The sequence below is a fragment of the Pseudophryne corroboree genome, chromosome 7 (genome assembly GCF_028390025.1).
Source record: "Pseudophryne corroboree isolate aPseCor3 chromosome 7, aPseCor3.hap2, whole genome shotgun sequence".
NCBI classification, from domain to species: Eukaryota; Metazoa; Chordata; class Amphibia; order Anura; family Myobatrachidae; genus Pseudophryne; species Pseudophryne corroboree.
The window spans coordinates 281,785,938-281,797,943 of record NC_086450.1 but is presented as its reverse complement, the minus strand read 5'-3'; the positions used below and the strand labels follow the sequence as shown (position 1 = coordinate 281,797,943).

The following is a 12,006-nucleotide window of genomic DNA, read 5'->3' as shown; positions in this document are numbered from 1 at the left end:
CTTCAGACCGTGGAGTTGAAATATCTCACGTGGAAAGTGGTCATGCTTTTGGCCTTGGCTTCGGCTAGGCGTGTGTCAGAATTGGCGGCTGTGTCATGTAAAAGCCCCTATCTGATCTTCCATATGGACAGGGCAGAATTGAGGACTCGTCCCCAATTTCTCCCAAAGGTGGTATCAGCGTTTCATTTGAACCAACCTATTGTGGTGCCTGCGGCTACTCGGGACTTGGAGGCTTCCAAGTTGCTGGATGTAGTCCGGGCCCTGAAAATCTATGTTTCTCTATCGTCCTAGTGGATGCTGGGGTTCCTGAAAGGACCATGGGGAATAGCGGCTCCGCAGGAGACAGGGCACAAAAAGTAAAGCTTTAGGATCAGGTGGTGTGCACTGGCTCCTCCCCCTATGACCCTCCTCCAAGCCAGTTAGATTTTGTGCCCGGCCGAGAAGGGTGCAATCTAGGTGGCTCTCCTAAAGAGCTGCTTAGGAAAGTTTAGCTTAGGTTTTTTATTTTACAGTGAGTCCTGCTGGCAACAGGATCACTGCAACGAGGGACTTAGGGGAGAAGAAGTGAACTCACCTGCGTGCAGGATGGATTGGCTTCTTGGCTACTGGACATCAGCTCCAGAGGGACGATCACAGGTACAGCCTGGATGGTCACCGGAGCCTTGCCGCCGGCCCCCTTGCAGATGCTGAAGTAAGAAGAGGTCCAGAATCGGCGGCAGAAGACTCCTCAGTCTTCTAAAGGTAGCGCACAGCACTGCAGCTGTGCGCCATTTTCCTCTCAGCACACTTCACACGGCAGTCACTGAGGGTGCAGGGCGCTGGGAGGGGGGCGCCCTGGGAGGCAAATGAATACCTATTTTGGCTAAAAATACCTCACATATAGCCTCCGGAGGCTATATGGAGATATTTAACCCCTGCCAGAATCCGTTAAGAGCGGGAGACGAGGCCGCCCGAAAAAGGGGCGGGGCCTATCTCCTCAGCACACAGCGCCATTTTCCCTCACAGAAAGGCTGGAGGGAAGGCTCCCAGGCTCTCCACTGCACTACAGAAACAGGGTTAAAACAGAGAGGGGGGGCACTAATTTGGCGATATGCTTATATATATATTAAGATGCTATAAGGGAAAACACTTATATAAGGTTGTCCCTATATAATTATAGCGTTTTTGGTGTGTGCTGGCAAACTCTCCCTCTGTCTCTCCAAAGGGCTAGTGGGTCCTGTCCTCTATCAGAGCATTCCCTGTGTGTGTGCTGTGTGTCGGTACGTGTGTGTCGACAGGTAGGAGGACGATGTTGGTGAGGAGGCGGAGCAATTGCCTGTAATGGTGATGTCACTCTCTAGGGAGTCGACACCGGAATGGATGGCTTATTTAGGAAATTACGTGATAATGTCAACACGCTGCAAGGTCGGTTGACGACATGAGACGGCCGACAAACAATTAGTACGGTCCAGACGTCTCAAAAACACCGTCAAGGGTTTTTAAAAAGGGACACTGAATCCAGTGTCGACGGTGAATAAACAAACGTATTCCTTATTAGGGCCACACGTTAAAGGCAATGAAGGAGGTGTTACGTATTTCTGATACTACAAGTACCACAAAAGAGGGTATTATGTGGGATGTGAAAAAACTACCATAGTTTTTCCTGAATCAGATAAATTAAATAAAGTGTGTGATGATGCGTGGGTTCCCCCCGATAGAAAATTATGGGCGGTATACCCTTTCCCGCCAGAAGTTAGGGCGCGTTGGGAAACACCCCTTAAGGTGGATAAGGCGCTCACACGCTTATCAAAACAAGTGGCGGTACCGTCTATAGATAGGGCCGTCCTCAAGGACCAGCTGACAAGGCTGGAAAATATAATAAAAAGTATATACACACATACTGGTGTTATACTGCGGCCAGCGATCGCCTCAGCCTGGATGTGCAGAGCTAGGGTGGCTTGGTCGGATTCCCTGACTAAAAATATTGATACCCTTGACAGGGACAGTATTTTATTGACTATAGAGCATTTCTATATATGCGAGATGCACAGAGGGATATTTGCACTCTGGCATCATGAATAAACGCGATGTCCATAACTGCCAGAAGATGTTATGGACACGACAGTGGTCAGGTGATGCAGATTCCAAACGGCACAGTATGGCCGTATAAAGGAAGAGGACTTGTTTGGGGTCGGTCCATCGGACCTGGTGGTCACGGCAACTGCTGGAAAATCCACCGTTTTTTACCCTAAGTCACATCTCTGCAGAAAAAGACACCGTCTTTTCAGCCTCAGTCCTCTCGTCCCTATAAGATCATATCTGCCCAGGGATAGAGGAAAGGGAAGAAGACTGCAACAGGCAGCCTATTCCCAGGAACAGAAGCGTTCCACCGCGTCTGACAAGTTCTCAGCATGGCGCTGAGACCGTACAGGACCCCTGGATCCTACAAGTAGTATCCCGGGGGTACAGATGGGAATGTCGAGACGTTTCCCCTTCGCAGGCTCCTGAAGTCTGCTTTACCAAGTCTCCCTCCGACAAGGAGGTAGTATGGGAAAAAATTCACAAGCTGTGTTCCCAGCAGGTGACAATTAAATTACCCCTCCTACTACAGAAAAGGGGTATTATTCCACACTATATTGTGGTACTGAAGCCAGAAGGCTAGGTGAGACTTATTCTAAAAAAAAAAAAAAAAAAAAAATTTTTTTTTGAACACTTACAAAGGTTCAAATTAAGATGAAGTCACTCAGAGCAGTGATAACGAACCAGGAAGAAGGGGACTATATAGTGTCCCGGGACATCAGGGATGCTTACCTCTATGTCCCAAATTTGCCCTTCTCACTAAGGGTACCTCAGGTTCGTGGTGCAGAACTGTCACTATCAGTTTCAGACGCTGCCGTTTGGATTGTCCACGGCACCCCGGGGTCTTTACCAAGGTAATGGCCGAATTGATGATTCTTCTTCGAAGAAAAGGCGTCTTAATTATCCCTTACTTGGACGATCTCCTGATAGGGGCATAGTCCAGGGAACAGTTGGAGGTCGGAGTAGCACTATCTCGGATACTGCTACAATCAGCACGGGTGGATTCTAAATATTCCAAATTCGCAGCTGATCCCGACGACACGTCTGCTGTGCCTAGGGATGATTCTGGACACAGTCCAGAAAAAGGTGTTTCTCCCGGAAGAGAAAGCCAGGGAGTTATCCGAGCAAGTCAGGAACCTCCTAAAAACAGTGCATCATTGCACAAGGGTCCTGGTAAAAATGGTGGCTTCCTACGAAGCAATTCCATTCGGCAGATTTCACGTAAGAACTTTTCAGTGGGATCTGCTGGACAAATGGTCCGGATCGCATCTTCAGATGCATCAGCGGATAACCCAATATCCAAGGACAAGGGTGTCTCTCCTGTGGTGGTTATAGAGTGCTCATCTTCTAGAGGGCCGCAGATTCGGCATTCAGGATTGGATGCTGGTAACCACGGAGCCCAGCCTGAGAGGCTGGGGAGCAGTCACACAAGGGAAAAATTTCCAGGGAGTGTGATCAAGTATGGAGACTTTTCTCCACATAAATATACTGGAGCTAAGGGTAAATTTATAATGCTCTAAGCTTAGCAAGACCTCTGCTTCAAGGTCAGCCGGTATTGATCCAGTGGGAAAAACATCACGGCAGTCGCCCACGTAAACAGACAGGGCGACACAAGAAGCAGGAGGGCAATGGCAGAAACTGCAAGGACTTTTCGCTGGGCGGAAAATCATGTGATAACACTGTCAGCAGTTTTTCATCCCGGGAATGGAAACTGGGAAGCAGACTTCCTCAGCACGACCTCCACCCGGGAGAGTGGAAACTTCATTGAGAAGTTTTTCCACATGATTGTAAACCGTTGGGAAATACCAAAGGTGGACATGATGGCGTCCCGTCTGAACAAAAAACGGGACAGGTATTGCGCCAGGTCAAGGGACCCTCAGGCAATAGATGTGGACGTTCTGGTAACACCGTGGGTGTACCAGTCGGTGTATGTGTTCCCTCCTCTGCTTCTCATACCTAAGGTGCTGAGAATTATAAGACGTAGAGGAGTAAGAACTATACTCATGGCTCCGGATTGGCCAAGAAGGACTTGGTACCCGGAACTTCAAGAGATGCTTACAGAGGTCTTATGGCCTCTGCCGCTAAGAAGGGACTTGCTTCAGCAAGTACCATGTCTGTTCCAAGACTTACCGCAGCTGCGTTTGTCGGCATGGCGATGGAAAGCCGGATCCTAAGGGAAAAAAGGCATTCCGGAAGAGGTCATTCCTACCCTGGTCAAAGCCAGAAAGGAGGTGACCGCACAACATTATCACCACGTGTGGCGAAAATTTGTTGCGTGGTGTGAGGCCAGGAAGGCCCCACAAAGAAATTTCAACTCGGTCGTTTCCTGCATTTCCTGCAAACAGGAGTGTCTATGGGCCTCAAATTGGGGTCCATTAAGGTTCAAATTCGGCCCTGTAAATTTTCTTCCAGAAAGAATTGGCTTCAGTTCCTGAAGTCCAGAAGTTTGTCAAGGGAGTATTGCATATACAAACCCCTTTTTTGTGCCTCCAGTGGCACTGTGGGATCTCAACGTAGTTCTGGGATTTCTCAAATCACATTGGTTTAAAACCAGTCAAATATGTGGATTTGCAGCATCTCACATAAAAAGTGACCATGCTCTTGGCCCTGGCCTGGACCAGGCGAGTGTCAAATTGGTGGTTTTTTCTCAAAAAAGCCCATATCTGTTTGTCCATTCGGACAGGGCAGAGCTGCGGACTCGTCCCCAGTTCTCTCCCTAAGGTGGTGTCAGTGTTTCACCTGAACCAGCTTATTGTGGTGCCTTGCACCTACTAGGGACTTGGAGGACTCCAAGTTGCTAGAAGTTGTCAGGGCCCTGAAAATATATTCCAGGACAGCTGGAGTCAGAAAATCTGACTCGCTGTTTATACTGTATGCACCCAACAAGTTGGGTGCGCCTGCTTCTAAGCAGTCGATTGCTCGTTGGATTTGTAACACAATTCAACTTGCACATTCTGAGGCAGGCCTGCCACAGTCTAAATCGGTTAAGGCCCATTCCACAAGGAAGGTGGGCTCATCTTGGGCGGCTGCCCGAGAGGTCTCGGCATTACAACTCTGCCGAGCAGCTACGTGGTCAGGGGAGAACACGTTTGTAAAATTCTACAAATTTGATATCCTGGCAAAAGAGGACCTGGAGTTCTCTCATTCGGTGCTGCAGAGTCATCCGCACTCTCCCGCCCGTTTGGGAGCTTTGGTATAATCCCCATGGTCCTTTCAGGAACCCCAGCATCCACTAGGACGATAGAGAAAATAAGAATTTACTTACCGATAATTCTATTTCTCGGAGTCCGTAGTGGATGCTGGGCGCCCATCCCAAGTGCGGATTATCTGCAATACTTGTACATAGTTACAAAAATCGGGTTATTATTGTTGTGAGCCATCTTTTCAGAGGCTCCGCTGTTATCATACTGTTAACTGGGTTTAGATCACAAGTTGTACGGTGTGATTGGTGTGGCTGGTATGAGTCTTACCCGGGATTAAAAATTCCTCCCTTATTGTGTACGCTCGTCCGGGCACAGTACCTAACTGGCTTGGAGGAGGGTCATAGGGGGAGGAGCCAGTGCACACCACCTGATCCTAAAGCTTTACTTTTTGTGCCCTGTCTCCTGCGGAGCCGCTATTCCCCATGGTCCTTTCAGGAACCCCAGCATCCACTACGGACTCCGAGAAATAGAATTATCGGTAAGTAAATTCTTATTTTCCAGGACGGCTAGAGTCAGAAAAACTGACTCGCTGTTTATCCTGCATGCACCCAACAAGCTGGGTGCTCCTGCTTCTAAGCAGACTATTGCTCGCTGGATCTGTAGCACGATTCAACTTGCACATTCTGCGGCTGGACTGCCGCATCCTAAATCAGTCAAGGCCCATTCCACAAGGAAGGTGGGCTCTTCTTGGGCGGCTGCCCGAGGGGTCTCGGCTTTACAACTTTGCCGAGCTGCTACCTGGTCGGGATCAAACACGTTTGCAATATTCAACAAGTTTGATACCCTGGCTGAGGAGGACCTTGAGTTTGCTGATTCGGTGCTGCAGAGTCATCCGCACTCTCCCGCCCGTTTGGGAGCTTTGGTATAATCCCCATGGTCCTTACGGAGTACCCAGCATCCACTAGGACGTCAGAGAAAATAAGATTTTACTCACCGGTAAATCTATTTCTCGTAGTCCGTACTGGATGCTGGGAGCCCGTCCAAAGTGCGGACTTCTGCAATACTTGTATATAGTTATTGTTAACTATAGGGTTTTTTGTTCTGAGCCATCTGTTTAATGAGGCTCAGTTGTTGTTCATACTGTTAACTGGGTATAGTTATCACGAGTTGTACCGTGTGATTGGTGTGGCTGGTATGAGTCTTACCCTGGATTCCAAATCCTTTCCTAGTAATGTCAGCTCTTCCGGGCACAGTTTCCCTAACTGAGGTCTGGAAGAGGGGCATAGAGGGAGGAGCCAGTGCACACCAGATGTAGTACCTAATCTTTCTTTAAAGAGTGCCCAGTCTCCTGCGGAGCCCGTCTATTCCCCATGGTCCTTACGGAGTACCCAGCATCCACTACGGACTACGAGAAATAGATTTACCGGTGAGTAAAATCTTATTTATTCACAGTGAGGGGGAAGCCCAGCAACACGGCAAGTGCTGGGCATGTCCGCAAGAGTGACCCCAGCGGTGCCGCACCCCCCTTTGGTGGCCAGTCATGGCACCCGTTTTGGGCACCTTTGATGTTTGCAGCCATGCCATGCTCATATTTCAGTGCCCTGCCTGCACTCTAGTAGGAATACTACCTGTGCTGATAGCGCTACTACTTTTCCCACACTCATTTAGGAGTGAATGAGGGACAATAAATATTATTTTAATTTATTTACTGACGCACTTCAGGTCTCAGCTAGCTCACACACAATTATCTGCCATGGCACGCTGGCACTTGGAGAACCTCAAGTGTCAGTATGACTTGGCATCTGCAGAGCACCTTTAAAAAAATTAAATAAAGCTAGATATAGATATTTTTAGCTTTAGATTTACAGTATTTACATTATAGATAATAAACGTACACACTGCATTGTAACATTTCTACCATTTTGTCCTCCAGTTTGTTACTCCGATCCTCTAGAGGGGCGAAGGGGGGGTTGTTATCTTTTTTTTTTCTTTTTCTTTTTTTCCTTGAAAATGAATATGTCTCTGAAATCCGAAACACACATCTTATGCAGTCAGCAGACAGGTACTCTTACTGATGCCAGTGAAGACAGGGTTGTGGTGTTCTGTCTTTTTGTATGGTTGTGTACCTCAAGAACAGATCCCATTTATGGTCTGGATTCAGAATAGTATTACTTAAGTCAGTAGTGAACCAGTCATTGTTGTAGAGGAAATTCTGGTATCCCTGGATATCCATTTTGGTGGATCACCAGGTCTTCCTTAAATTCATGTTCCAGAGAGCACACTTTTATTTTCGGGTACTTCCCTCCAGACTTTTTTGATTTGTCCTCTGATCTTCACCAAGAACTTAGTTTCCATGACTTGCACAATGGCACTGCCAGAATGTCCTGATCATTGACACCCCTTTTCCCCCAACCAGCATACAACACTGGTTATTGCACATGAACGCGCATAACCCGTGTTGCTGGCTGGTGTAAAAGGGCTGAGTTTGAATAATCCGGGTCGAGCGACCCGGTATTCCAACTCTGGTAGCTTGCAGGGTTGAACTGTGCAGTGCCGGCTCCCGTTCACGCTGTATGGGAGGGTGGCGCTGGGAGATCATGTGATCTCCCAACGCCGCCTCCACTGCGTCACCGGGCAACGTCACCAACCCGGCAATATGCCGGGTTGGAGATGACAGATCGAAAGAAAGGGGGCTGATGCGGGTCGCAGCCGGGTAGCACCCGTGTCAGGCTTCCCGACTGCGACACGCGTCATTAGATGGAAATGGGGTATTACTGAGGGCCCATTGTATGAAGTTGGGGATGTAACACCTTCAACTGGGCCATACACAAGTGGGTGTGTTCTGTGTCCTATTATATTATATTATATTATATTATATTGTAATATATATACATACAAACAAATATAGAAAACCACAGCACTCGCCACCCTAGAAGCGGGGTGCAGCATCCGCACTCGCCACTCATAGGGTGGGGTGCATGCAGCCCATGGCCACCTACCCTAATACATACAAACAGAAAGTTCAGCACTCACCATAGCAAGCTCACTTGTCCTCACAACATCAATAAATATTTGATGGGGGTTTAGTTAGTGAATTGGCCAATGCACGGAAGCCTGCAAACCGCTCGCCAAGGTACCTCACCTTCTTGCAGGTCCTACACTATCACAAAGTCTTAAAAATTAAAACCTGGCAACTGTATCACACAGGTTTTAATTTTTAAGACTTTGTGATAGTGTAGGACCTGCAAGAAGGTGGGGTACCTTGGCGAGCGGTTTGCAGGCTTCTGTGCATTGGCCAATATACTAATTAAACCCCCATCATTTATTTATTGATGTTGTGACGACAAGTGAGCTTGCTATGGTGAGTGCTGAATTTCCTGTTTGTATGTGTGTGTATATTTATAAAATGTATTTCAGGAAAGGAGTTTTTATTGAGCTTTTTTTTTTTGTGTGTTTCCCCACTTATGTTTCAGGCAAAGCGCAAAGGAGTGGAAGGGCTGATTGACATAGAGAATCCTAATCGGGCAGCACAAGCGTCTAAAAAGGTTGCTCAGATTGATCTGGAAGGTCCTAAGGAACTGTCGCGAAGAGAGAGGTAACTTCCTGTCAGATTAGTGGTTATTCTGTTGATGCAAACTGTGTTTTTAAACTGTGTTTCAGTTCTTATATCCTGGATCATTATGGAATTATTTGGGAATTCTCACTCTAATTGGTGCTTTTCGATTATTTTTTATTTATTTATTATTATTTATTATTATTATTATTATTATTATTATTATTATTTTATTATTTTTTAACTTATTTTTTTTGGGGGGGGGGGGGATTTAGTTTTGTTCTTTCACCCTGGAATCTTTTCATTAGAAATGCAGTAACCAAGTGTGGGACCTGTCACAGACTGGTATAGTGTCAATTATCAGTTTTTTAATATCGTGATTTTTGAGGACTGTCGATGGTTTCTAGCTGTATTGGAAGTATTATATTTAAGCCAGGTACACACTGAACGATATATTGTCCCGTCTGGCTTTACTTGCCTACATTGCTCAGTATATATTCTCGTTATGTGCGCTCCCGCGGCCGTATGCAATGTCGTCAGGTTTGATGTGCTGCACATCAAACCTAGCAATATCGATAGCAATTTGCTGCTTATCATGCAGTGTGTACTGCCAAGCAGACGTCCTGACAATATTCCCATTGTATAATTAGCCAGTGATCATTCTAGTGTGTACAGGAGCAACGATCTATACCATAGAACAGGGGTGGCCAAACAGTCGATCGCGATCCGCCGCCCAGCCACCCGAAGCCGCGCCTCTCCTGCCTGCCGCTCTGCCTCCTCAGTCTGGTCTGCGGCAGTGACGGCCGAGTGTATAGCTCAAATCAGGTGCCGGTTCGTTAGCCAATGAGAGCTCGCGGACCGGCACCTGATTTGAGCCATACACGCTGCCGTCACCGCCGGAGATCAAACTGAGGAGGCAGAGTGGCAGACAGGAGAAGCGCGCGCTGCGCTCTCCACACACCAACGGTGAGCTCTTCTATGGGGGCATATCTGGCATTGTGGGCACATAGCTCAGTGGGGGCATATCTAGCACTGGGGGCATATCTGGCTCTGCGGGCACATGGCACTGTGGGGGCATATCTGGCACTGTGGGGGCATATCTGTAATCTGGCGCTGTGGGGGCATATCTGTATCTGGCGCTGTGGGGGCATATCTGTATCTGGCACTGTGGGCACATGTCACTGAGGGCATTTCTGGCACTGTGGGGGCATATCTGGCACTGTGGGGGCATATCTGTAATCTGGCACTGTGGGGGCATATCTGGCACTGTGGGCACATGGCACTGTGGGGGCATATCTGTATCTGGCACTGTGGGGGCATATCTGGCACTGTGGGCACATGGCACTGTGGGGGCATGTGTAGCTGGCACTGTGGGGGCATATCTGGCACTGTGGGGGCATATCTGTATCTGGCACTGTGGGGGCATATCCTGCACTGTGGGCACATGGCACTGTGGGGGCATGTGTATCTGGCACTGTGGGGGCATATGTGTTTGAGGTTTTTACCTGTGGGGGCCAATGTGTTATTTCGTGTGAGGCAGTAATTACACTCTGCGCAGCAAGGCTACGTCCCTTTTTTTAGTTATACCACGCCCACTTTTTGTTATACCACGCCCACTTTTTGTTATACCACGCCCCTTTTTGCCCGCACGCACCTACGGCGCGCGCTATTATTCCTCCTAGGTAGATCACAAAAGCTTTTTAGCTTTCACAGTAGATCACCGACTCCAAAAGTCTGGCCGCCCCTGCCATAGATTATATTATTTTGTAAGATTGCACAGTGTTTGCACGCTCAATCTTACTTGTTCTGGGCTCAAGGGAAATCATCGGGAAAGTCGGAAGGATTGCTGGTCGTTTCAGTGTGTACCCTGCCTAAGTGTTAGGAAATCTTAAGTAAAGACATCTTCATTCCATGACCAAATAAAATGTTAGAAAAATATTTTATTTTTGATCTTGAACCTGTGTTAGGATGAAAAATGATAGTGGCTCCAAAGATATCGGTGATTTAAAAAAGAAAAAGGGGGATATCATATTAGCCCAGGTAAAACATCGGGTGCAAAAAACACAAGTTTTTAGCAATTTTTCCCGATGTTTCACCAACTTTAATTTTTATTTTTACAGGCTATCCTGATAGATCACCTGTTAAAAAAAAAATATGCCTTTCTCCCGAAAACACACAGGTTCAGTGAAACCTGTGTGTTTTCATGAGAAACAGCTGGGCTATTTCCAGGGATTTGGTTTCGCCTGCCTGAGGCAGGTAAAACAAAATCCCCAATAAGCCGCATCTCGTGATGGTTTCTCGGGGCTAATTCGATTAGATTAATTTACCGGGGCTAATAGGATATCCCCTAAAGGTTATTAAATTTGCATGGATACAGTAAATCATTAAATTTATGTCTTCCCAAACTGATGGAATGTGATTTTTAGCATGGACCGCTTGCTTGCAATTAATATCTTGATTTAAGTTCTAGATCTGTTGCTGCTCTGTCTTAGTGGTGATTATTTTTTACCATTCATAGGGCAAATGAGCAGTATACCCTAGTGCATATATCCTAGAGTAATAGTGTGTTTTGTATTTGGAATAGGGAAGAAATAGAAAAGCAGAAGGCAAAGGAGCGTTACATGAAGATGCATTTAGCAGGAAAAACAGACCAAGCAAAGGCTGACTTGGCCCGTCTAGCAATTATACGAAAACAGAGAGAAGAAGCAGCAAAGAAAAAAGTGGAAGAGAAAAAAAGTGAGTATACTCTCTTTGCACTGGAACAATAAAAACTAGAGTGGTGGTGTAGCTGGCTACTGTAGCTGGCTACTATGGTGGTGTAGCTGGCTCACTCATAGGGAGTTCTTAGTAATCAAACAATCCTCCCTCAGTAAAAAAGTTTTCTCTTACGTCCTAGGGAGTACTGGGAATCCATTTAGTACCATCGGATATAGACGGGTCCACTAGGAGCCATGTGTGTGCTGGCTCTTCTCTCTATGCCCCTCCTACCAGACTCGGTTTAGAAAATGTGTTCAGAGGAGCCGGTCACGTCTCTGGAAGCTTCTGAAGAGTTTTCTGCATTTATTTTCTAAGTTTGTTATTTTCAGGCAGGACTGGATGGCACTAGCCTGCCTGCTTCGTGGGACTTATGGGGGGGAACGGCCTAACCCCACTAAGGGGTATTCCCCGTTGACAGGACACTGAGCTCCTGAGGGAACTATTCGCATGCCCCACCACGGCGAGCGTACATTCTCTCAGCACGCCACCTCCCCT

The 12,006-nt window shown here is 47.2% G+C and overlaps 1 protein-coding gene across 1 annotated transcript in view; it reads left to right on the top strand.

Annotated features, from left to right (window-relative positions):
* PDAP1 (PDGFA associated protein 1) overlaps positions 1 to 12,006 on the top strand; it is a 112,779-nt gene that overhangs the window by 68,184 nt on the left and 32,589 nt on the right. Inside the window, exons 5-6 of the mRNA XM_063934158.1 lie at positions 8,675 to 8,796; positions 11,339 to 11,490. Of these exons, the coding sequence (XP_063790228.1) occupies positions 8,675 to 8,796; positions 11,339 to 11,490 (274 nt within the window). The remainder of the gene's footprint in view (positions 1 to 8,674; positions 8,797 to 11,338; positions 11,491 to 12,006) is intronic.